Below are 24,279 nucleotides of genomic sequence, written 5' to 3'. Positions count from 1 at the left end.
GCTGCACGGCTAGCAGAGCCGCGGTCCGGACAGCAGCGCGTGCCCCGAGCTCTCCGCCTTCCCCCCGCCCGCCCGCCCGCCCGAGGCAGCCCAAGCTCAGCCCGCGGCCCCAGCAGAAGCACCGAGAAGCTGCCCCAGTAGCAACGCCATGGCCGGGTGGAACGCCTACATCGACAACCTCATGGCGGACGGGACCTGTCAGGACGCGGCCATCGTGGGCTATAAGGACTCGCCCTCTGTCTGGGCCGCTGTCCCCGGGAAAACCTTCGTCAACATCACGGTCTGTGAACCTGCGCGGTTCCGGGGACCCGGCTGGGCTTGGACCCTGAAGGAGGGACTTGGGTGGGGGCGGGCGCGGTCTGGGGAGGGCAGCGAAAGACCGAGCCGGCCCTTGTCCCGGAATTGGCACGAATGGCCGCTGCACGCGAATGGGACCCTCCGTTGCCTCTCTTAAGTCCTACACTCTAGGCGGCGGCACCCATCCCGCCGGCCGCCCTGCTTTCCGCGACGGGGCGTTACATCCGGGGCACAGGGCGGGGAGGGGCGCGCCTCCCGGTGCGGCGGCCCACTTCCGCCTCGTTCAGGGCGGGGCGGGCACGCGCTGCAGTTTTAGGCAGAAATGGTGATTTCAGAAGGGGCTGAGAGCCCCTTGAGCCCCCTGCTGCACTTCCGGCTTCCAGCACGCGTCCCCTCCACCATTGTTCCGCTTTACGGCCGGAGGGGTCCCCAGGCGCTACGTCTGGGTCCCCAGCCCGCCTTCCGCGGGCTCCCTGCCCCTCCCAGCTCCGTTAGAGCGGGCGAGGCGGCCACACGCCCCCTAATTCGGCACGTTGGGCCCAACATTCCTGTGAGGTCGGTCCCGGAAGTCCCCTCACCCTCCTTTCCCGCCACCCAGCGGCCCTGGAGCGGGCAACTTTGAGAAGTTCTAATACAGTACAAGTTGTGGGATAAGGGATGGCTGGGTGTCCCCATCACTACCTCCCCTGCCCACACTGCCCGGAAGTGGGGAGGGGGAACGGAAGTTCGAGGGGGGGGAGAAGGGGATTTCCGGGCGGGAGGGGACCGGATGTGGGGGTTTGGGGTAAAAGGGGGAGCGGGGAGAAAGGTTCCCTGAGGTAGCTGGAGGGAAAGTTTACTGATATGCACCAGGCCCCTTTCTCAAAAGTTTTCCAACTTGACCAGAGTGGGGGCAGCGGTGGTCTTGCTCACGGCGGGCCATAGACACCTGGACCTCAACTCCAGGTTACTTGGAGACCCAGGCGTCCGGGCCCCTAACACGCCGGCAGAACCTTTGACCAAATAAGGGCAAAGTTGCTTCTCCTGCCTCACCCGCCCCCCCTTCCCCCTCTGCTTCTGCTTTTCCTGAAGGAGAGTTGTGAGCATCCAAAGGCTGCCTGCCCACTCACTTCCACCCCAATCTCCTCTCTGCCTTTAGGCCCCATTGATTCCTGGAGTTGTCCTCCTTATTAAAGATCGAAATCGAGTTTCAGCGGGATAGGGCATCCCTATTACTACTCGCTAGGCTGAAGGATCGTGATCTTTGTGCATTGATGTCTTTTAAGAGTTTCTCACTTTTCATGGGCTTTTAAACAAAGCAAATCTCTCCTCACTTTGGGTGGCTTGGAGTTCTGGCTCCCTGAGAAGTGTCAGGAAGGTGGGTCCTTGGCAAACGGGGTGGGAACCTTGGTGTACTGACTCCCTTTATAAGGTTATTGGTTCCCCTTTCAGCCAGCCGAGGTTGGAGTTCTTGTTGGCAAAGACCGGTCAAGTTTTTTCGTGAATGGGCTGACACTTGGGGGCCAGAAATGTTCTGTGATCCGGGACTCACTGCTGACGGACGGGGAATACACCATGGATCTTCGCACCAAGAATACTGGCGGAGCCCCCACCTTCAACCTCACTGTCACCATGACTGCCAAGAGTGAGTTTCTGACCCTTTGCCATCTTTTTCTGTTCATTTTCCTGTGTGGGTCCCAGTGTGGGCATTCTCTGCTCCTGGATGCTAGGATGCTGTCTCAGTTCCTCATCTTGTGAGTGATCTAACACAGTTGGACTACATTATCCCCCAAGTTCCTGTCTGCTTTAGTCACTGGTTAGAAGTGAGCATTCATGGAGGTAGATAGCTGGTGCCCAAATCAAGTTCTTGGGTTTTGAACTCTTTCCTCAGCCATTTCTGGCCTGAATGCTGAAGTCAACAGTACAAGAGCCTTTAATCTTCTCTATGTTTTAGTCATGTTCCTTTCCAGCCTCTTAAGCTTGTTCTTCCCCCCTTTTGAAAAGCTCCATTGTTTCTTCATGACTGACAGCCTGCCTGTGGGGGGGGGAGAGGGAGGGATGGATGAGGTTGGGTTACAGCCCCAAGGGCTGGACAGCTGCTGAACAGCTGGCAAAGGGTGGCAGTGTGACACCTGGGTCCTAGCCTCCTCTCTCTCTCCTCTCCAGCGCTAGTCCTGCTGATGGGCAAAGAAGGGGTCCACGGTGGTTTGATCAACAAGAAATGTTATGAAATGGCTTCTCACCTGCGGCGTTCCCAGTACTGACCTCGTCTGCCCCTCCCCCCCCACCACTTCCCACTGCTTTTGCAACCCCCCCATACACACACACCATTTTTATTTTTGGGGGCCATTACCCCATACCCCTTATTGCTGCCAAAACCATATGGGGTGGGGGGTTGGGGCTGGATGGACAGGCACCTCCCCCTACCCATCCCTCCTGTGTGTGGTTGGAAAACTTTGTTTTTTGGGGTTTTTTTTTTTTTCTGAATAAAAAAAGATTCTACTAACAAGGTGCTTTGTGGTTTTAGTCTGGGTGTGTGAGGGGCTGGGGGAGGCAGCATGACCTGTTTCTATCCTGACTAGGTGATGCGGTTGGGGGTTGGTTAAGGGGGGCATCCTGGAGTGTTGAGGCAATCCAGTTCCTTGCCTCAAGCCTATCTGGACAGGAGAACCTGCTTTCAAGCTGTCAGTGCTAGTTTGGTGTGCTAGGTGAATTGGGGGTGAGAGTGCCATCCAGACAAGAGACTGGGTCCAGGCCTCAGGGCAAGGCAGGACCAGTTGAGTCATCTCTACACGTGGGTGGGGCTCCCCCTCTCTGAGTCACAACAAATGCCTGCTGGAGCTGTCCCCATGACTACAGGTTATGTCTCTCCAGCACCCTCTGCCAACCACAATTAGAAAAAAAAATTAACGTCCACAAAGGGATGATTACCCCAAAGGATTAAGTTCACCTGTGCAAGGCTGATCTCACCCGTAGTCCAGAAAAACAGTTTTATTAACTCACAAAGTGAAGACCCAGTCTCCTGTTCTCCAACTCCCTCAAAGGGGTTGAGTGTAGGAGAAACTTGGGGCTGGAATGTCCCCACCCCCCAACACAAGACTGGAGGGAGGGCAAAAGACTGCAAATAGGTCACCAGTGATTGGAGGGCGGGAGTGTTCCTAGACCAGGAGGGTAGCTGAAGGAGAGGGTGGGGTATCTGTTGAGGGCCCAGGAAACACAAGGGGGGGTGGAGCCAAGGAGCCAAAGGAGGTGGGGGGAGTGGAATTGGAGCCCAAGAGAGGGGTCCGTTCTGAAGCAGGGTGGTCTCTTGGCTCCCCTTCCTCATCACCCTCCTCTGGTCCCTGAGCTGCTGCTTCCTGATCCTCTTCACCAGGACCCCGATGCACAGGCTGCTTACAGATGGGGCAGGTCTTGCGAGTCTGAGTGAGCCAGGGGTCCACGCAGCGGCTGTGGTAGGCTATGGAGAGGACCAAGGTGAGGCACCTGGTGTCTGCTGGGGTGGGCGCGGGGGTGAGGACACAGAAGGCAAGGGCCTAACCATGAGCACATGGGAGCACCCTCAGCTTGTCCCCATCTTCATACTCGTCCAGGCAGATGGCACACACATCATACTGGTCTCCTGGAGAAAAAGAAGGGGCATCAATCTTGGAGCCTTCCGGAACCTATGAATGCAATCTGGAGGCCTGTGGTGGAGCCAAGTCCCCCAAAAGGTGTTTGCCTCTTATGCAGAACCAGTGAAAGAGGAGATGAGAGGGTAAGGCTAGGGCAGACGTGCAAGACCAACCAGAGCATAGGTAAGAAGGGAAGTGGTTTCTTAGGGGGAAGGGTATGGGTGGAGTGATCATGGGAGGGAGGAGAGCCTCCACTGTAGCCTTATACGGGCACTGGAGGCTCCAGGGCCAGAATCCCCGCCCCTCATCTCACCTGCTCCTTTTCTGGCCAAATCCCCCCCCTATCTCTCTTCACCCCACCCTCTTATAAGCAGGGTTGACCCTCCAACTTCTCCCCTGAGTACTTTGTTTAGCCCCCCCACACACACACACACACTTCCTGCCTGCCCTGCTGTACTTCGCCTCCTGTTGTCACTGTGGGTAAGAGACAGTGACATCGCTCCCTGCCATCTTTACTCTCGGGCTCAGGCAGCCTTGGAGTCAGCTGAGCGGTGAGAAAGACTCCCCTCCCCTAGCCCCACTCACCTTTCTGGTAGTCGTGTGTGGGAATCTGTTTCAGTTGCTCCTTGGTCAGTCGATTCCTCTGGAGCCGTTTACGGTGCTGGACACAACGAACTATCTGGAGAGTTGGATGAAAAGGGCTGGTACCTCTCACCTCACCTCCCAACCCCAGATTGGGTCTGGCTTTATAGGTCCTAGTATTTCCCATCATGCTTTCTGAGGTACTCACCATCACGACTCCCATGGCCAAAACCAGCAATCCTACAATGCCTGTGAAAGGGATGAGGTAATAGCCCAAGGGGAAGGTATTGTCCGGGACCAGCAGCACCCGAGCCCTGGGGGAAAAGGAAGACCCCTGTCAGGAAAGCAGGAAAGACCCAAGGATACAGAAGTAGAAAGAGGGCGGAAGGATGAAGTGACCAGGACCGGGGTGAAAGGGAAGACGGAGTTCCATAGAGGACGAAGAGAAACAGGCGGGAAGTGGAAGAACAGAATTGAGTGATTGGAACTGTTGAGTGCAGAGGTGATGGTATGAAGCATACCACCCCACCACCGCCGCCACCTAATTCATTCAAACTAGAAAGTTAAAAAAATTGGAACAAAAACCCCTATAAAAGACCCATGGCTGGCAAGAAAGTGCAGAAGCATTGGTAAAGAGGGTTTGAGGCCCCACGGTCACAGCCGCCAGGTTGGCCCGGACTTGCCGAAGGAAGGGTGGAAAGGAAACACACTCCGTACCCCTTCTCGTAGACGAAGAGGGCACGCAGGTACTCGGAACTCCTCTCCCCAATGAACACAGATGGGATCCAGATCTGCTGCTGGATTTCCTCTACAGGGACGGGAGTGTTGCCCATTAGTTCCCTTGCCCTCAGTCTCCAGCCTTCCCACCAGCCCTCAGCCTTAGTGCCACCGAACACCCCTGTCAGACACCCTAGCCTTACCACTATTCCACACCATGTTCAGCAGTTCATTGGAGTTCACGTTGTGCACCACAGCTGCACCATACCCAGCTTTCTGAGCATTTAAGACCTAGGGACAAGGAGCCATCCTGAGCCTTGCTGCCCTTCATTCCTGGTGACTTTTTAACCCTCGGCCTCCCAGCTCCCACTCCACATTCAGCAACCTTGAGGTCAAAGTTGCAGTTGAATCTTCGAAGCAGTGCAATAAAGACTGACCCGTTGACCGGGGCTGGGGGTGGTGGGGCAATGGGGCTGCAGGCATTAGCTGGGTGAGCCTCCACAAGGAACCCCTGGGGGAGAGCAGCAAATAATGATTAGTTTTCTTAGGTTCTGGTCCCACAAACCCAAAAGAAACCCGTGGCCATTGGGCTGATTTTAATTCATAACCACCCTAAATGAGGTTTTTAAGCCTGTAAACCTGTATGATTGCAGCCAGCCTTCTCTCCCCGCCTCCCCTCCGTGGTTTGAACTGCCGACCTTATGGTTAGTCATCCACTACTTACCACAGATTGGCACTGGTTCACACATACTGTATGGGCACCCTCTACCCCCACTTCCCTGTCACTCTTAGGTCCAGGCATCCCACTCCAATCTGCAGTTTAATCTCTCGTCCTCTGGAGGATGCAATTGCACACATGACAGGCCTGAACCAGATCTTCCCAGCATCCCTCTCACTGCCAGACGGCTTACCCAAAACCCAACACTGCAAGCTAATTCCCTATCTGCCTTCCAGTTTCCCACTGATTGTCATTCCACCAAGCCACATCACTTCCTCTCAAGTCCCGTTTCACATCTCTAGTGCCCGGTAAGAGACACTTCTCCCACACTCCCATTTCCCCCAACCCATCTCACAAACAACGTCATTGGTTATTGACGGTCAAATGAATTCTTGCAATTGGCCATCTTCTCGGTGAGGGGCTACAAAAGTGCTTCTCTAACAATCCTCCCAACAAGCTGCAACGATTTCTCTACTTTCTCCACTTGAGGAAGCCTGCTGGCAAAGGACTGGGCTGCTCCCCACAAGAGAGATGTGACCCTTGGACTCTTAAGGATTTATACACTCTACAGGGCTCTTCAACTTTGTCCTATAAGGTCCCTTCCATGTGGTTGTTTTGTATTACCCCACTTTCCAGTAAAACTATGGTTCTGCCCCATAATTGACTTTGTCTACTGCCAGACTGGCAACAAGAAGTCTGAGACTACTGGTAGGCACAGCGCCTTGCCCGGGTTTCTCTCAGTTCACTTGCAGGCTCTCCTCACAAGACAGTCCTTTTCGTTTCTCACTTCCACTCTTGACGTGCTCAAACACTTAGTTCCTACCTCGGCTTTTCCTTTCTCCGACTTCACCCATGGCAAGCCTCCTCCAGCCTTGCCCAAGACGGAAGATTTGGGGGAATATGGAAGAAAATCACCTGGAGTCCCTCTTGGCTCAGGCTAGCCCCAAAGCGAGCTGGGAGGTCTGCAAAGTCCATGCTGGCGTTGTGGTCAGAGGTCTGCAGAGAGAGAGTCCATGTGCCCCATCTGCTTGCATCCCCTTCCCTCAGCGCCCTTCCCCCGTCGGCCCTCGGACTCACCGCTCGGATGAGCCCCCGGATGGGGGCCGCTCCCCACAGCACAGTGGCCACAACCACAGGAAGCGGGAAAGCCGCAGCGTGCATGACAGCGGGAGGGGAGAGGCGGAGAAGCCGCGTCCGGGGTAACAGGAGCAGAAGCAGTGTTCTGCGTCCTACCCTCGCCCCTCCCTCGGGATCTCAGGGGGTCCCACTCCCCCCAGGTTCCACTTCCTAGCTACATGGAGCCCTCGAGGAAGTACCCTCCACCTGTTTCGTAGAGCTGAGACACTATCAATCGACGCTTTTCTAGATAAGGATTAAAACCAGGAGAGGGCACGGAAACAGGGAGGGCTGACAGAAAAACTTGAGGAAGGGGTGGGGGGGGTGCTCAAAGAGGTGGGACTTCCGGCCAGGTGGACCGTCTTCCTATCCCTCGGAAAAGGGTTTCCGGCAGAGGGACAGCCACTTCAAGAGTCGGACGCTCCCGTTGAAGGACTTCCGGTCCTAAAAGGCCGGTTAAGAGAAGGTTAGAGGTGGAGGCAGTGTCTGCGGAGATGTAGGGAGCACCGACGCCCCCGGAGACGGCCCGATCGTTTTCCCTCTAGCCCCCGGACTCCCGGAGCTGCCCTGTTTACAAACCTCTCCTCCCTGTGGTGGCCGCCGCCGCCGCGGTACTTACAAGTGTCGCGAGAACGCTCGGCACGCTGCCCCTCCCCCCGCCCTGTTGAGCGCTTGCTGCATCTATCGCGAGAGGCCGCCCAACTTCGCCGGCTCGGCCCACTCGATCTCGCGAGACTTCCAAATACATTCTTTTTATTTCCCCGCGATTCCAATTTGGTAAAAAGAGCGCCCACACGCTGGCTTCCCGTACGCCCCGCCTCTTTCCACACCCATCCTCCAAGCTCCTCCTCCGACTTCGCCTTATTCCCGGCCTCCTTTGCGCTACGCGCCTGCGCCCGCTCCCAGCCGGTGCGGGACCTGAGGATCCGAGGGGCGTGCGCGCGCCCTCGCCCCTGTTGCGCGCGCGGTGTCACCTTGGGCGCGAGCGGGGCCGCGCGCGCTCGGGACCGGGAGCCCAGGGGCCCTTGAGTGGCGATGGCGGCGGCGGCGGCGAGTCCCGCGGCTGGCGGGGTAGACGGGAAGCCCCGTACCTCCCCTAAGTCCGTCAAGTTCCTGTTTGGGGGCCTGGCCGGGTAAGCTCAGGCCCGTGGCTGGGAGAGGAGGAGGAAGGACCGGGCCATTATAGTCAGTGGGTCTTGCAGTGCCCAGAGCTGGCACTGGTTCAGTGCGGTCCCGTGTCTTGCAAGGTCCTTGATGGGCTGCCCGGACCTTTTCTCCCCTTGCAGAGCCCCTCACTGGGCTTTCCCAGGCCTTTGCTTTACTTTCCCGGCTTATTTGGGGCCCTAGGCCATCACATTACCCCTGCCAGCCAACATGCACCCCACCCCCGCATGCCTCCATCCCTGGCACCCCCCGGAAGCACTCCCTGGTCATCGCTTGACCAACCTGGAGCTGCACGGTGTGCTTTCGTTGCTTGACCCCCTCTGGACCACTGGGTTTTCCAGACACGCATACCTGCAGCCTTGGTGATTCTCCTGGCAAGCCCTGCCCTTTATGACTCCGTTGCTGCCTGTGGCTTCGATTCCACTCCCATCTTCCCCCAGGATGGGAGCTACAGTGTTTGTACAGCCCCTGGACCTGGTGAAGAACCGCATGCAGCTGAGCGGGGAAGGGGCCAAGACGAGGGAGTATAAAACCAGCTTCCATGCCCTCACCAGCATCCTGAAGGCAGAAGGACTGCGTGGCATTTACACTGGGTACTGGGGCTACATGATGGGAGGGTAGGGCTGGGGTTGGCCGCCCCTCACCTTGGCCTCACGCACTGGCCCCTTGCTCCCCAGGCTGTCAGCTGGCCTGCTGCGCCAAGCCACCTACACCACCACTCGCCTTGGCATCTACACCGTGCTTTTTGAGCGCCTGACCGGGGCAGATGGTACACCCCCGGGGTTTCTGCTGAAAGCCCTGATTGGCATGACGGCAGGTGCGACTGGAGCCTTTGTGGGCACACCAGCCGAAGTGGCTCTCATCCGCATGACCGCTGATGGCCGGTGAGTTCCAGGCCTGCACTTGCCCCCACCCCCACCCCAAGGCCATTCCTTGGATTCTACAAACCCCTTGCCACAGGGAGGATTCAGACTCAGGGACCCTATAGGACAGAGTAGCTCCTTTAGTGTTTCTGAGACTGCGTATCTTTATGTGAGCGGACAGCCACATCTTTCCCCCAAGGGGCTGCTGGTGGCTTTGAAGCCCCGACCTGCAGCAGTTACTGTAAATCACTGTACCACCAGGGCCTAAGGCTTAAGGAAAGGACCGGTTTCTCCTGCCTGATGTGGAGCAGAGTGCTCACTTGTTCTTGCCTCCCTTTCTTTGCTCCCTCGGGCCAGGGTGGGCCATCCTGAGCCTGGGCTCCTCATGCATTCCCACCAGGCTTCCATCTGACCAGCGTCGCGGCTACAAAAACGTGTTCAATGCCCTGATTCGAATTGCCCAGGAGGAGGGGGTCCCCACACTGTGGCGGGTGAGTGGACTGGAGGGGCGGGACACTTGGAGGAACGTAGGGTGTGATCTTGGGCATTTCTAACTACCCCCCTCCTCCCCACCAGGGTTGCATCCCTACCATGGCCCGAGCTGTTGTTGTCAATGCTGCCCAACTTGCCTCCTACTCGCAATCCAAGCAGTTCCTGCTGGACTCAGGTGAGATGCAGAGCTGGGTCCTCTGCTCCCAGCCTGGCCCGGCCAAGCCTGAGCTAACTGTCTGCTACCCTCTGCCCCGCTCCCGCAGGGTACTTCTCTGACAACATCCTGTGCCACTTCTGTGCCAGCATGATCAGCGGCCTTGTCACCACCGCCGCCTCCATGCCCGTGGACATTGTCAAGACTCGGTGAGTATGTAGGCCTGGGCCTGAGGGGCATCCGAGGGGCTCCCTTTCTGCATCTCAGACCCCATCTCCTCTCCCTCAGGATCCAGAACATGCGAATGATTGACGGGAAACCAGAGTACAAGAACGGGCTGGTGAGAAAGCAGGGACTTGGGCTGAGAGGTTGCGTGGGCGGGGTGCGGGGCTGCTGCTACAGTCACTGGGGGAGGTGGGATGGGGCCGTGGAAGCCAGAACCTGTCCTGAGACCCTGCCTGCCTGTCTGCCTAGGATGTGCTGATGAAGGTTATCCGCTACGAGGGTTTCTTCAGCCTGTGGAAGGGCTTCACACCGTACTATGCCCGCCTAGGCCCCCACACCGTCCTCACCTTCATCTTCTTGGAGCAGATGAACAAGGCCTACAAGCGGCTCTTTCTCAGTGGCTGAGGCAGATGGTGGGGGGGGGGGCAGCGCTTCCCTAGTCAGTGTGCCCTGGTGGGGACTGGACTCTGCTGCCCTGGGCCCCTCTATTTATTTCCCCTCCACAGGGTGTGGTCTTCTCCCCCTGCTGCACTTTGCCCTGCTTGTCCTGATCCTTGTGGCCTCTCCGGGTGGTAGTTTCCGGACAGCAGCAGGCCCCCTTCCCAGAGGGGACGCTCAGCGCTCAGGTGGAGCCGAGGGGACAGGAGAGAGTGGAAGCTACTCACCGTGCTCAGGGTGGCTTCATTGGGAGGACACAGCCCTTCCTCGATCCAGCTCATCCAGGGCTTAATCAATAAATGGAATTGGTGACACCACCCCCAAATGTGGAGCATTGTGGGGCTGTGGAAGGTGGGTGGTGAGGGTAGGGATGGTGTGTGTGACTGGATAGGGAAGCTGATGCCTCCTCTGGAAAACAAACTGGAATTTTCAGGAAAAGTCCAGAAAAGGCATCCGTTGGTGTTACGCAGTGCCATGTAAGTCAGCCTGGTCAGGGGAGCTATTGGGGTGGGGACCCTGCCTGTGTGCTGCTTCCTTCCCACCAGCGCCAGTCATCTCACCCACCCCCTGCTAACGTCTCTGGGGGGGGGGTGGTCCCAGATTCTGCAGCCCAAGGAGGCAGAGGACCAGATCTTTGAAGTCTGGCGCCAGTGGGAGATGAGGGGAGCCAAGAAAGGGTGTTGGTGAGAGAACTGGTCTGGTCCCCTGCCTGGAGAGGGTAACTGCCCTGGCCGTTTCATTTGGGAGAGACTGATTCCCAAGCACCGCCCTAAAAGGAGCTTAAAAACCTTTTGTGCCCCCAAAGGGCATGAGAAGGTCAAACTAGGAGGAGAATTTGGCAGCAGAGGCTGAAGGCTTTGTGCCAAGCCAGCGACAGGAGGCAGCAGGTGGGAGCTGTCCCACAGGCAGAGGAAGGGGAGCTGGGCCACCTGATCCCCTACTTGTGTCCTCTTGCCCCTACCTCCCTTCTAAGCCCTTCCACATGTACATACCCTAACTAGCCCTGAATGGCCTCTTTGATATACCTCAATCCTGGACCTTGACCTTGAGTTCCAAGTAGCAGAGGGAAGATGACACCGAAAGTTTGCCCAGTAGAGGGGAGAAGGATAGCTTGGAGCACCTGTCTGGGCCCAAAGAGGAAGAGGGAGTCTTGCACTGACAGCTAGACTGAGGGGTGGGGATTGCTCGAGCTTAGACTAGGAAAGCCATGCTGGGGAGCAAGCAGTGCCCTTGCTGGAGCACTGGGAGTGAAGTGTTCTGTCTCACCCAGAGGACAGTTAAAAGTGGGAGAGTTGCCACCCATTTTTCAAGTTAGGAGGGGCTAGCACAGTCTGGAGGCGGGCTCTCCAGTGGAACTCCCTCTGGGAGCCATACCTGGATGGGGGAGGGGGGGGCGGAACTGAAGCAGCTGGAAAGAGTCCTGCTGGGTGTGGCCAGGGCACAGAGGAGTGGCGCTAGGGATGCCTGTGATTTGCCATCAACCCCACCAGGACCCCCTCAATAGCAGCCTGAGGCGCCAAAATGGTTCTCTCTCTACTCACTTGACCCAGAAAACCCCACCAAATCATGCAAATCAAGAGGGTCCGTTTTAAGAACACCCGTGACACTGCTGAGGCCCTCAAGGGTCTGCATATTGGAAAACCACCAAATATTTGAGAGACGCCCCTGCAGAAACACTGTGTGTCCTTCTGACCATACAATGGTGCCGCGGGAGGCAAGCCCAGACCGGACAGGGTCGCTGGCTCAAAAAGAGTGTGGAATTTTTGTTGCACGTACTTAAAACTGCAGTCATGCTGGACCTAAGGGATCCGATGTAGTCAGTGAGCACATCCAGGTGAACAAAGCCCCCAAGACGCGCCTGCGGCCTTACGGAGCTCATGGTCGGGTCAACCCACACGTGAGCTCCCCCTGCCACACAGATGCTCCTGACTGAAGAGGACCACGTTGTTCTGAAACCGAACATCTCCCAGAAGAAGCTGAAGAAGCAAAAACTTACAGTTTGGGAGTAAATTAAGCTTAAAAAGAACACACACACACCAAGATGGAGCACACAGTCAATGTGTGATACAAGCGTAGTTCTGGGGCTACTGATGTCAGTAGCCCCCACGCTCCCTCTTAGAACACTACCCCCGGTGTAGGCCTCAGCAGTGCCACTAAGCACCATGGAGGCTTGAATGGTTCTTGACCTGGACGGGCCCTTGAACATCACCCTGGAGGAGGGGAAGCGGGTGTTGGGTGAGGGAGTTGACAGCCCCCAGGCAGGGAAGTGCAGGGTATGACAGGATGTGTGTGGGGGGGTGGGGAGGGAGTTTGAATACATGGTACAGAGGGGGCAATTGGGGCTTTGGGAATGCTCATGACTGGGACCTCAGCCACCCTGCCTCTTCAGGAGAAAACTCAAATTTTAATGATTTATTACACTAGCACTGTACCATGATGATGGACAACTCAGAAATGCTAAGCAGAAGGAAAAAACAAGCCACATTGACGCCCCAGAGAGAACCAGTACTCCCATCTGGATGAAATGAGGGGGGGGTGCTTATTATTTCCTGAAATGCTTCCCCAAAGGGGTGATAGTCATGTAATCTAGGGCCCCCTCTCCCCACAATAACACAGCCTGTGGCCCACTCAACACTGTCTCAATCTCTTGATTCCTGGTTTACTGCATCTGAGGCGTATGCCTGTGGTGTGCCGAGGAGCATTTCTATTAAAAAGTTGTTAAAGCCCTTCCCCTGACTCACCCACCGAAAGCTAGATCCCTCCCTATGCATAGAGAAGCCCATCAGAACCTCTCTCCAGGTCCCCAAACACCCCACCCTCTCCACCCACCCCCGTCCTCAAAGGCTGTGGCCAGAGTACCTAATACCCACTGTGCCCAGCAGGTCTTGCCCACGACCCAGACTCAGGGCTGAGGGCCACCGTCTTGCCACTAGAGGACCCACACGGCCATTGGACCTTACCCAGAGGAAGAGACTAGAGCGGAAAGTGGGGAGTGACCCTTGGAGAAAGAGCAGCCAAGCCCGGGGCACAGTCACCTGCCTGCCCCTTTGCAGCTCCAGTTGTGTGGTGCATACAGCTGCGGTTTGGGGTCTCACGTGCTGCAGCTGAATCAGCAGCAGGATGAGGATCACAGAGGCAACCAGGAGCCAGAGAAGACCCAACACATAGAAGCCCAGGGGTAGGAGGCAACAAAAGTCAGGGCCAAGGAAAGGTTCGTTTCTGGAGCTGTCCAAATTCCCTTGACCCATCCCTTGGACATTCAGGAGATTGGGAGGTTCAGAGAAACCTGTGGATTCTGCAGTCATAGGCAATGAGATGGATTCTGTAGGAGTTAGGAATGTGGTGGGCTCTGGAGCAGTTGGGGTTGTAGTCAGTTCTGAGGTGGTGGTGGTGGTGGGGGTGGTGGGCTCCGGGGTGGTTGGGGTGGTAGTGGGCTCCGGGGTGGTGGTGGGGGTGGTGGGGGTGGGGGTGGTGGGCTCCGGGGTGGTTGGGGTGGTAGTGGGCTCCGGGGTGGTGGTGGTGGGGGTGGGGGTGGTGGGCTCCGGGGTGGTTGGGGTGGTAGTGGGCTCCGGGGTGGTGGTGGTGGTGGTGGGGGTGGTGGGCTCCGGGGTGGTTGGGATTATGATGGTTTTTGTAGTGAGTTCTGGGATTTTGGAGACTGTGGTAGATGGGCCTGTGATGAGGTGTGAGATCTTTATGCTTGGGAATGTGGTCTGTCTTGGCATGGATTCTGGGAGCGGGGACAATGAGAACATTTGGCTGCCTGCAGAAGCAGTAGACTCTGAGTGGAGCCGGCCCCCGGGGGTTGTGTAGTCTTTGGTGTGGGTAGAGAACTTGGCCACAGCCCTCGTGGTCTGCGCCTTATCCTTTCGCTCTTCTTCATAGCTGTCATAGGTGTCATAGTCTTCGTCAGCGTCCCCCAGGCTGGGGCAGCCCTTGGTTGGGTAGGTGTAGACAGGTATATCAGATCCGCCAGAACATAGCACACTGCTCACATCGGGGGTCATGGCTTTGACATCCATACCTTCCTTCCATAAGTAGACATTGTTTTCATTGTCCTGCAGCCAGCGACGGAAATAGAGAATCTCGCAGTCGCACGTCCAAGGGTTGCCGTGGAGGAAAACAAAAGGCAGGAGGAGGTCCCCAAAGAAGCCCTTTGGTACCGTGTGCAGCCAGTTCCCTTGGAGGTAGAGGGTGTCGAGCTCCGTGAGCCCGTCCAGGAGCCCGGGAGGAAGTTCTCTCAGCTGGTTGTTAGCCAGGTTGAGCTTCTGCAGCTTTGGGGTGGGTACCAGAAGCCCCGGGGGCAGATTCTTGAATTCATTGCCTCTTAGGAAAAGCTGCTGGAGTCCACTCAGGCCGTCCAGGGTCCCTGGAGACAAGGAGGCCAGCTGGTTGAAGGAGACATCCAGGACAGTGAGCGCTGGCAGGGCCTGTCCTAGTGGGGGCAGGCTTTTCAGCTGATTGTGTGAGAGGGTGAGGGTCTCCAGCAGTGGCAGCGTCCCGTCAGTCTGCAGCTTGGCCAGCTGAGTATGGTCCAGGTGCAGCTGGGTGAGGTGAGTCAGGGACACCACAGACGCTGTGGAGAAGGTGACCAGGGGGTTCTGATTCAGGCGCAGGATGCTGGTGTCTTCTGGCAGGGCTGAAGGCAGTGCCTTCAGCCCCAGCGCCTCACAGTTCACGTCCATCTGGCCAGCCTCTCTGGATTCCTCACAGAAGGCCTCCAGGTGAGAGGGGCTTGGCAGCAGAAGCAGCAGGAAGAACAGATGCATGGGGACCTGTGGGCGGCGCAGTGCTTGAGTCCCTGACCCACCCGCCCACCCACTCTGGCATCCTTCCCCTTGTCCTGAAGCCCCAGGGCAGCTTCTAGGTTCCCTTCCAGAAACTGGGTTTCCACCCACCCAACCCCCATCTCTCCTGCCCTTACCAGCCAAGCCCAAACTATGCACTCCCAGGGCTCGAATCCCTCCCTCAGCACCTCCTCCCTGCAGCCCCCAGGCCCAGCTTACCATCAGAAAGACCTCTTAAGGCCCAGAGCTTCTCCCAGGGTGTGTGTGACTCAGTCCTTCTGCCTTCCAGCCCCAGGGAGGGCCTGGCCAAGGGCAGGAAGGGGTTGGGGATGGGGAGGAAATGCCAGCCTGATAGGGTCCCCTCTGACCTGGGAACGGAATCTCCCTCCCAGACACAGGCCCTTATCACCTCCCTCCACAACATTCCCCACACTCTCCTTTTGGCTCTTGCCTCCCACACTGGAGGAGCTGAGATGGTTGCCCTCAGTCACCCACATTCATCTTTTCACACCCCACCCCCACCCCAGCTGCCACCCTGTCCCGTCTCTCCGTCACAGTCACATTTTGCCCGTGTCAGTGGCCTCATGGTATCAGGTACAACTGGCCCAAAGGGCTTTCAGCTGTGGCTTCTCAGAAGCAGATCAGCAGGTGTCTTAGCAGGTGACCAACCTTTTGGCTGGTAGCCAAGCATTGAACTGTTTGCAATACATTCTTCAAAAACGAAAACAAAACAACTCTCATCAAAGTCACTAGCACTGAGTCAATTCTAACTCATAACAACCCTCTAGGACAGAGTAGAACGGTCCGGTGGGGCCGGCAGAGGCTGTATCCTCACAGGAGCAGAAAGCCTCATTTTCCCCCAGTGGAGTGGCTGGTGGGTTGGAATCGCCCAGCTTGCAATTAGCAGCCCCAGAGTGTAACCCAGAACACCACCAGGACCCCAGACTACATTCTCAGAGTTGTCTAATTTGAGCTGTCTGCTTGCCTCATCTTTCTCGATTCCTCCCCCTCCTCAAGGCTGGCTTCTTCCCCTGCCCCGTTGATTGAGGTCTTGCCAAGATCAATAGTGCCCTCCATTGTCCCCAGAGTTTGATGTTGGGCCCTTCTTTCTTCTATTACACAAGCACCTCACCTACTTTCCTGCCTTTACCCACCATCTAGTCCCCCAAGCCAAACCAAACCGTTGCCACTGAGTCAATTCTGACTCAGAGTGACCTAAGGACAGGGGACAGCTGCCCTATGGGGTTTCCGAAGGCTGTGATCTTCACAGGTACAGACTGCCCCATCTTGCTCCCACTGAGCAGCTGGTGGGTTTGAAATGCTGATCAGGCATCTCCCCCCGCCCCCCGCCCCCCCCACCCCGCCCCACCCAAACCAACAGCCTTACATTTTTTATTGTTAAATTCTCGATGTGGAAGCATTAAAAACCAAGGAGGAAACCAGATATTTGCCAATACCAGTTTAATTGATCAGATGGTGGCAAAGGCTTAAACTCAGTATGACGGACCGCTGGTGAGCCTGGGTAAATGCAGGCGTGCGCGCCATTGCTTAAGGGGCAACTTACAGACCCAGCATGGTTCTCCAATGTCTTCTCTTGGGGTTGTACCTGATCTTATGACCAGTTTTCACTCGAATCCAGTGGGGAATGGGCCCATTCTGCCTCGGTTTCTTGGACAGGAACCTCTTGATCCTGAAGTCTTCTGAGAAGACATTGCGAAGACGGAAACCAGCACCTGACCTGTCATCTTTTAACTGCTGTGTCACCAGAGCTTTATTCCTGGCTCAGACTCCTCCTGAGACCCAAACACATATTTCCAGTTGCCTTTTAGACTTCTCCCCTTGAATGTTCTACAGGTGCAAGAACAATGCAAGGGGGTACCCCCCCCCCCACCCAAACTGGAACTTTCTTTTTTCAAAGCTAAGTATTTACATTTTTTAAAAACAAAGCAACCACATCACCTTCTAAGTACTCTCCATTACACTTAATACATTTGTCAAATCTGCAATTCTATTCTTGGAAACATTTTCCAAATTCATCTGTTATATGTAGATCCTTGTAATCTGTTCCCCTTTTCCAGCCCACCCTCCTTCTATGTTCACAGTATCACCACTCACACCACTGGTCCTAAAGGGATCATCCGCCCTGGATTCCCTGTGTTTCTGGTTCCTATCTGTACCAGTGTTCATCCTCTGGTCTAGCCAGATTTGTAAGGTAGAATTGGGATCATGCTACTGGGAGGGGAGGAGGAAGCATTTAGGAACTAGAGGAAAGTTGTATTTTTCATCGTTGCTACATCACACCCTGTCTGGTCCGTCTCCTCCCCGAGACCACTCTGCAAGGGGATCTCCCACTTCTACTTCTTTCAATCTCTGTCCTTTCATGTCCCTCTTCATTCACAGAAACAAAAAGAAGTTGCACGGAGTGAGGTCAGGTGAATAAGCTTCATGGGGCAAGAGAGACATGCTGTTTTCTGCACAGAACTGTTGCACTGAGATGGCTGCATGAGCACATGCATTGTCATGGGACAAAACCAGTCCCCTGTCTGCCACAAATCAGGCCTTTTTTTGTTGTACACTGTTATGCAATCTTTTCAGAAATCTATATAGAAAACTTGATTAACAGCCTGTCCTGGTGGAATGAACTCTAAATGTACTATCTCCCACACATCAAAACAAATTATCTTTGATTTCACTTGATGAGCTTTTTGGGGGGTAAGGTAACAATGGCTTCTACTGGCTTGATTGATGTTTGCTTTCGGGGTCTTAAGAATAGCACCATGTTGCATAAGCAAATGTGACGAAGAAAGTTGATGGTGCCCGGCTATCAAAAGATATAGTGTCTGGGGTCTTAAAGGCTTGAAGGTAAACAAGAAGCCATCTAGCTCAGAAGCAACAAAGCCCACATGGAAGTAGCACACCAGCCTGTGCGATCAAGAGGTGTCAAAGGGATCAGGTATTAGGCATCATCAGAACAAAAAATCATATCAGTGGTAATGAGGGGAAGAGTGCAGAGTAGAGACCCAAAGCCCATTTTTAGGTTACTGGACATCCCCTTACAGAAGGCATGCAGGGAGGAGATGAGCCAGTCAGGGTGAGATGTAGCAATGATGAAACATACAACTTTCCTCTAGTTCCTAAATGCTTCCTCCCCACCCACCCCCACTATCATGATCCCAATTCTACCTTGCAAGTCTGGCTAGACCAGAAGATGTATACACTGGTACAGATAGGAACTGAAAACACAGGGAATCCAGGGCGGATGATCCCTTCAGGATCAATGGTGTGAGTGGTGATACTGGGATGGTGGAGGGAGGGTGGATTGGAAAGGGGGACTGATTACAAGGATCTACATATAACTTCCTCCCTAGGGGATGGACAACAGAAAAGGGGGTGAAGGGAGATGTCGGACAGTGCAAGATATGACAATATAATAAATTATAGATTATCAAGAGCTCATGAGGGAGGGGGGAGCGGGGAGGGGGGGAATGAGGACCTGATGCCAGGGGCTTAAGTGGAGAGCAAATTTTTTGAGAATGATGAGGACAATGAATGTACAGATGTGCTTTACACAATATATGTATGTATGCATTATGATAAGAGTGGTATGAGCTCCTAATAAAATGATTTTTAAAATAATGAAATTTTAAAAAAAAGAATAACACCATGTCTCATACCTTGGAAAAAAGTCTGGGTCACTTCGGACCTGTTCTTTCAAAACACGGCATGATTTCAGTGGATGCTCTTTTTCCTGGTCAGTCAGAACCCAAGGCACAAATTTTGCAGCGACTTTTCTCATTCCCAATTCTTCCATTAAAATTTGCTGAACCAAGCTCCAAGATAGGTCAGATAACCTCCCATCTCTTCAATAGAGCGACGTCGGTCTTCGAACACAAGTGCACGAATTTCGTCTACATTTTTGTCCATTCAGGAAGTTGATCGACATCCAGAATGAGGTTTGTCATCAACTGACATTTCACCTTTTTTTGAAATGACAAGATCATTCGTACACTTGAGTTTTCCCATAGCGGTGTCCTTGTAAACTGTGTTCAACAGTTACTGCGGCATTTTTCCCAAGCAGGAAATAAAATCCCACAAGCCACACGCTGTTCTCTTAAACTGGCTATCACAAAAAACGAGGTTTGAGCAAAACTGCTTTTACCAAAAACTTCACTGTGACCAGAGAGAACTTTCCCAGGTGACACCACTAGGTGCACTAACTCAGAGCTGAGTTACTTGATGTCCTCCTAGCAGGAAAGATGCATTACTATGAAATCTTCGCCCAGAGGAGCTTTTTCCATTTTTTATGGGTGGGGTACTCCCTTGTATATTCAAAATGGAACTCATCATCTGTTATGGATTGAATTGTATCCCTCCAAAGATATGCATTGGAATCATAACTCCTATACTTACAAATGGAATCCCACTTGCAAATGGGATTATATATTAACTAGGCTCAATCAGTAGAGGTGTATCCTGAATCAATCACTTTGGAGTTACACAGAGCAGCATAGACTCTGAGACGAGCAAGCACAAACAGAGGAGGATTAATGCTACTTGAAAGCCACCAAGGAACGGAGGAACCAAGAGAGAGCCTTTCCCTGGAGCTGATATCCTGAATTTGGAATTCTAGCCTCCTAAGCTAAGAGAAAGGCATTTCTCCGCTTTTGATATCTCTCTCACAGCAGCACTAAGAAACTAAGACCTCATCTCTCTCTAAATAACTCCTCCCCTTGTGTTCTCCAACTTAGTGAAGGAACCCTCATCTACCCATGTGTCCAGCTAGGCAGACATTACAAACAAAACCTCATCCAGTCATTCCTACCTCCTTCCCTCCTTCATCCACACAACCAGCCTATCACCAAGTTTTTGTGAGTTGACCTCTTAATCTCTCTTGCATCTGCTCCTCTCCATTCTACTACCACCATTTCTAGTCCGCGAAACCATCTTCTCTTCACTGCTTCACTCCAAGAGCTTCCCACCCAGCCTCCTTTGCTCTGCATTCCTCGCAAGCAGTCTTTCAGAACTGCCGCTTTGCTCCTCTCCTGCCACTGCGCAGTGCATCCAGGGCTCCTCAGAGCCCACAGGAGGACGTTCAGAACCCCCACAGCCCTCTAGGGTCCTGCATGTCCCTGCTGTCAAGCCCATCTCTTTGCCTTCCATCCTTTATTTGGGACTATGCTCTCTTTCCAGCCTAGCCTGATCTTCTGCCTAATTTTATTCATTCATTCATTCATTCATTCATTCATTCATTCGTCTATCTCTCTCTCTCTCTCTCTCTCTCTCTCTCTCTCTCTCTCTCTCTCTCTCTCTCTCTCTCTCTCTCTCTCTCTCTATCTAGTCTTCTGCCTAATTTTAATTCAGCTGGCAGGCCCAGCTCAGAAGTTCTACGCACAGAAAGCCTATTCTGACTTCCCAAGGTCAGGCTAGGTGCCTATTTCGGAAAGTCAGTGGCCACGTAGGTTGGTCCTCTGCTCTCTGAATGAAGAAAACACGGCACCTACTGTCCCCAGGAGGGGCAGCCAATGCAGCCGCAGGAGCCTGTTGTGCTGCACACCAGTGGTGACTTGAGCCACATGCAGTTACTCCATAGGTTGTCCCGTTCCTTAAATACTCACAGAGGATTGGAAGCTGTTGAGAAAAGCAGGCAGGGAGTGGCAGAAAGGGAAGCAGAGGTTGCATGGGGAGAAACCATAGTGGGGAGGACCGTGCGGAGGCTGTTGCTTTTCACTGCACTTGAGTTTTTCATTGTACGCAAAAGAAATTAGACTGAAGAGAAAGTTATTACAAAATATCTTGGCTACTTCATAACATTTGCAGCAAGGGCCGGAGAATCAAGCTGGGAGCAGTGTGGGAACCATGCCCAGCCGCAGGCCGCAGAACCAGTCTGGTGAGCAGAGCTGTTCCTGCTTCAAGGACCAGGTCACTGAAGTTTGCACCATGTCAGCTGCTGACCTGGAACGTGGCCTTAGCAACCTTCATAGCTGCAGCGGGGATGCCGCACCACGTCTACTTACTCCTCTGTCACACCGCTTCCCGATTCAGAGTCTGGATGTGAGCTCCATGGCTCATGTGCTTGTGACTCAGCTGCAGGGGAGTCGGGAGAGCATGTACCTGGCAGAAGACAGACTGCTTCTCCAGAGAGTTTTAGCCCGAAGGACGTTCCTAACATAGAAATGGGACATATGCTTTGGCATGATTCAGACATGATTCTCTTTTCACCTTCAATCCTCAATGTCCTTCATTGTATTATTACATTTAAAAATTTTTATATCTTTGAATGCTTGGGAGTAGCCTTACTTGGCCATGATAGCTTATTCTTTATTTAATAAAGCAAAAAAATTGTTATTGTGAATTGAGTGAATGTTATGAATTGTTCTTTTATGTTTGCATTAATTAATATGTTTACAGTTTCATCGACATATCATACACAGATGAATTATTCTCTTAATATGATTCTAGATGGATGTAGAACTTGTACATCTGAGTTCCAACACAAGAGTGCCATATTGATTTTCTGTGGAAGGCATTGCATAGTTTTTATTTATTTGTTTGGTTTGGTCAAGGTCATGCTAGCTTTATAAAATCAGAAAAGTATGTTCTCTGGAACGGTTTACAGGTCATTTCCTGGTCTGTGTCGTTTTGGTGCAATGCACTGATAAATCAGCAGGACCTGAGATCACTTGAGGGACCTCCACTGCCACCCAGCCCATTCTGAGTCACAGCAGCCCTGACGAACAGCGGACAGCGTGGCGCTGCCCTGGGGCTGTAACTCTTCATGGAGCAGAAAGCCTCCTCTTGGTCCTGCAGAGCAGCTGGTGGTTTCAGACTGCGGGCGGACCTTTGCACCGACAGTCCAAGCGTGACCCACTACACCAGCAGGGCTCCTCCCATCGCAGGGATAGCTTTCTGAATACCTTTATAGTCCCTGCTGTAATTATCGGTCTGCTTTGGTGTCTAATCTTTTTATTTTTAAAATTATTTTAAAAAATAACTTTATTGGGGGCTCTTACAGCTCTTATCATAATCCATCCATCACCTTTTCCCCCATGTCTTACACCAACTACTGTCTCCCTTCACCCACTTTTCTGGGAGGGGGTTATATGTCAATCATTGTGAAAGGTACCCTCTTCCTCCCCCCCCCACACACACACCTTCCCCTTTCCCTCCTGATATCAATATTCTTATTGGTTCTGAGGGGTTTATCTGTCCTGGATTTTCTGTGTTTCCAGCTCTTATCTGTACCAGTGTACATGTTCTGGTCTAGCTGGATTAGTAAGGTAGACCTGGGTTCATGATAGTGGAGGGGGTGGGGGAAGCATTAAAGAACTAGAGGAAACTCAGGACCAATAATGACAGTAGCAATACCAGGAGGGAAGGGGAAAGTGGGGACAAGAAAGGGGAACTGATCACAATATCTACATAAAACCCCTTCCCAGGGGAACAGAAAAGTGGGTGAAGGGAGACAGCAGCTAGTGTAAGGCATGAAAAAGAAATTTATAAATGACCAAAGGTTCATGAGGGAGGGAGGGGAGGGGAGGGGAGGAAAAAAATGAGTTGAAACCAAGGACTCAAGTAGAAAGAAACTGTTTTGAAAATGATGATGGCAATAAATGTACACATGTGCTTGACACAACAGATATATGCATGGATTGTGATAAGAGCTATATGAGCCCCCATTAAAATTATTTTTTTAAAAAGAACTAGAAGAAAGTTGTATGCTTAATTGGTGCTATACTGCATTCTGTAAGGGGATGTCCAGTTGCCTACAGATGGGCTTTGTAGTCTCCACATTCACATTGATATTATTTTTTGTTCTGGATCTTTGATGCCTGATAACTGATCCCATCAGCACCTTGTGATCACACAGGCTGGTGTGCTTCTTCCACGTAGGCTTTGCTGTTTCTGAGCTAGATGGCTGCTTGTTTACCTTCAAGCCTTTAAGACCCCAGACACTATCTCTTTTAATAGCCGGGCACCATCAGCTTTCTTCACCACATTTGCTTATGCACTCATTTGTCTTCAGCGATTGTTTCAGAAAGTTGAGCATCACAGAACGCCAGGTTATTAGAACAAAGTGTTCTTCCATTGAGGGAGTACTTGAGTAGAGGCCCGATGTCCATCTGCTACCTTAATACTTACATATAAATATATCTGCATTGATCTATTTCCCAAACATCCTATATAAATATATTTGCATATGTACATGCCTTTATTTAGACCTCTATAACTGCCCTTTGCCTCCTAGTTCTTTCCTCTGTTTCCTTTTACTGTCCTCTTGTCCCACTATCATGCTCGGCCTTCATTTAGGTTTCAGTAATCCCTCTCGGCTACATTGCCCTAGATCAAGCCCTACCAGGCCTCCTATACCCTCCTCATCATAAATTTTAGATCCCTTGTTGTTCCTTTGTCCCTGGGTTTGTTGATATCCCCCTTCCTTTTCCCCGCCTCCCCTTCTTCCATGTCCCCCTGGAACTGTTGGTCCCATTGTTTTCTCCTCCAGATTGTTCATCACTCCTAGCTTATCTAGATAGACATGCAGAGACAAAGATAAGCACAAAAACAAGACAAAGCAAAAGAAAACAACAAAACCCCAAAACAACAGCAATAAAAAGAAATGCCTATAAATAGTTCCAGGTCTGTTTGTTGACCTTTAGGAGTGTTTTCTGGTTGAGTCCAATGGGGTGCCACCACACCTTTGCCCCACAGTCTGTTTTTGGGATTCCTCGGGGACTTCCTTGCTGTGCTCCCCTTGCTGCTCTGATACACTCCCTTAATATTTTGGCCCGGTGCAGTGGGGTCAGATAGGGCACAATTCCCACACTGTGCCTCCAGTGCTGTCCCCCGTAGAGCTATGGGTCAGTGAGGGACGTTGTGTCTCGTGGTGGGGCCGGCCATATTGTCCTCTCTGTGCATTGGCTGCTCTGAGCAGGAATATTGTCCCTGTGGTGACACACTTAAGATTCCAAGCAAAGCCACTACCCTGACATCAGGTGGCCACACCACCACAGTGATGGGTCCAGGTACAGGAAGTAAGTTGGTAATTCCATAGAGAAGCCAAAAACTCCCTGTGATGCTTGAGATAGATATACTCTCTCTGGATGTTGGTGAGAAAATATGTAACCCCAGATGAACTGTG

General features: G+C 53.1%; 4 protein-coding genes across 6 annotated transcripts; 2 read left to right on the top strand and 2 right to left on the bottom strand.

The window, feature by feature from the left end:
• The first annotated feature begins 7 nt into the window (after positions 1 to 7).
• PFN1 (profilin 1) lies at positions 8 to 2,785 on the top strand. Its single transcript, XM_075561124.1, has 3 exons — positions 8 to 280; positions 1,729 to 1,921; positions 2,443 to 2,785. The coding sequence occupies exons 1-3, from the start codon at positions 149 to 151 to the stop codon at positions 2,538 to 2,540; spliced, it is 423 nt and encodes a 140-aa protein (XP_075417239.1). The 5' UTR covers positions 8 to 148; the 3' UTR covers positions 2,541 to 2,785.
• A 467-nt stretch (positions 2,786 to 3,252) lies between these two features.
• RNF167 (ring finger protein 167) lies at positions 3,253 to 7,770 on the bottom strand. 2 transcript variants are annotated; one of them, XM_075561111.1, is made up of 10 exons: positions 7,640 to 7,770; positions 6,982 to 7,464; positions 6,820 to 6,900; positions 5,572 to 5,697; positions 5,390 to 5,477; positions 5,187 to 5,277; positions 4,678 to 4,783; positions 4,473 to 4,566; positions 3,815 to 3,895; positions 3,253 to 3,733 (listed from the first exon to the last, which is right to left on the bottom strand). In XM_075561111.1, the coding sequence occupies exons 2-10, from the start codon at positions 7,063 to 7,065 to the stop codon at positions 3,435 to 3,437; spliced, it is 1,050 nt and encodes a 349-aa protein (XP_075417226.1). In that variant the 5' UTR covers positions 7,066 to 7,464; positions 7,640 to 7,770; the 3' UTR covers positions 3,253 to 3,434. The 2 variants fall into 2 exon arrangements, with proteins under 2 accessions (XP_075417226.1, XP_075417225.1); XM_075561110.1 differs by having other exon boundaries at positions 7,600 to 7,709.
• A 136-nt stretch (positions 7,771 to 7,906) lies between these two features.
• Positions 7,907 to 10,673, top strand: SLC25A11 (solute carrier family 25 member 11). 2 transcript variants are annotated; one of them, XM_075561113.1, is made up of 8 exons: positions 7,907 to 8,153; positions 8,625 to 8,777; positions 8,862 to 9,068; positions 9,448 to 9,538; positions 9,624 to 9,714; positions 9,803 to 9,902; positions 9,982 to 10,033; positions 10,168 to 10,673. In XM_075561113.1, the coding sequence occupies exons 1-8, from the start codon at positions 8,056 to 8,058 to the stop codon at positions 10,321 to 10,323; spliced, it is 948 nt and encodes a 315-aa protein (XP_075417228.1). In that variant the 5' UTR covers positions 7,907 to 8,055; the 3' UTR covers positions 10,324 to 10,673. The 2 variants fall into 2 exon arrangements, with proteins under 2 accessions (XP_075417228.1, XP_075417229.1); XM_075561114.1 differs by having other exon boundaries at positions 7,923 to 8,153; positions 8,526 to 8,777.
• Positions 10,674 to 13,193: 2,520 nt separating this feature from the next.
• GP1BA (glycoprotein Ib platelet subunit alpha) lies at positions 13,194 to 15,422 on the bottom strand. The gene is made up of 2 exons (XM_075559185.1): positions 15,363 to 15,422; positions 13,194 to 15,131 (listed from the first exon to the last, which is right to left on the bottom strand). The coding sequence occupies exons 1-2, from the start codon at positions 15,363 to 15,365 to the stop codon at positions 13,194 to 13,196; spliced, it is 1,941 nt and encodes a 646-aa protein (XP_075415300.1). The 5' UTR covers positions 15,366 to 15,422.
• Between the last annotated feature and the right edge of the window lie 8,857 nt (positions 15,423 to 24,279).

The sequence above is a fragment of the Tenrec ecaudatus genome, chromosome 10 (genome assembly GCF_050624435.1).
Source record: "Tenrec ecaudatus isolate mTenEca1 chromosome 10, mTenEca1.hap1, whole genome shotgun sequence".
Lineage (NCBI taxonomy): Eukaryota > Metazoa > Chordata > Mammalia > Afrosoricida > Tenrecidae > Tenrec > Tenrec ecaudatus.
This window is presented reverse-complemented; position numbering and strand designations above follow the sequence as displayed.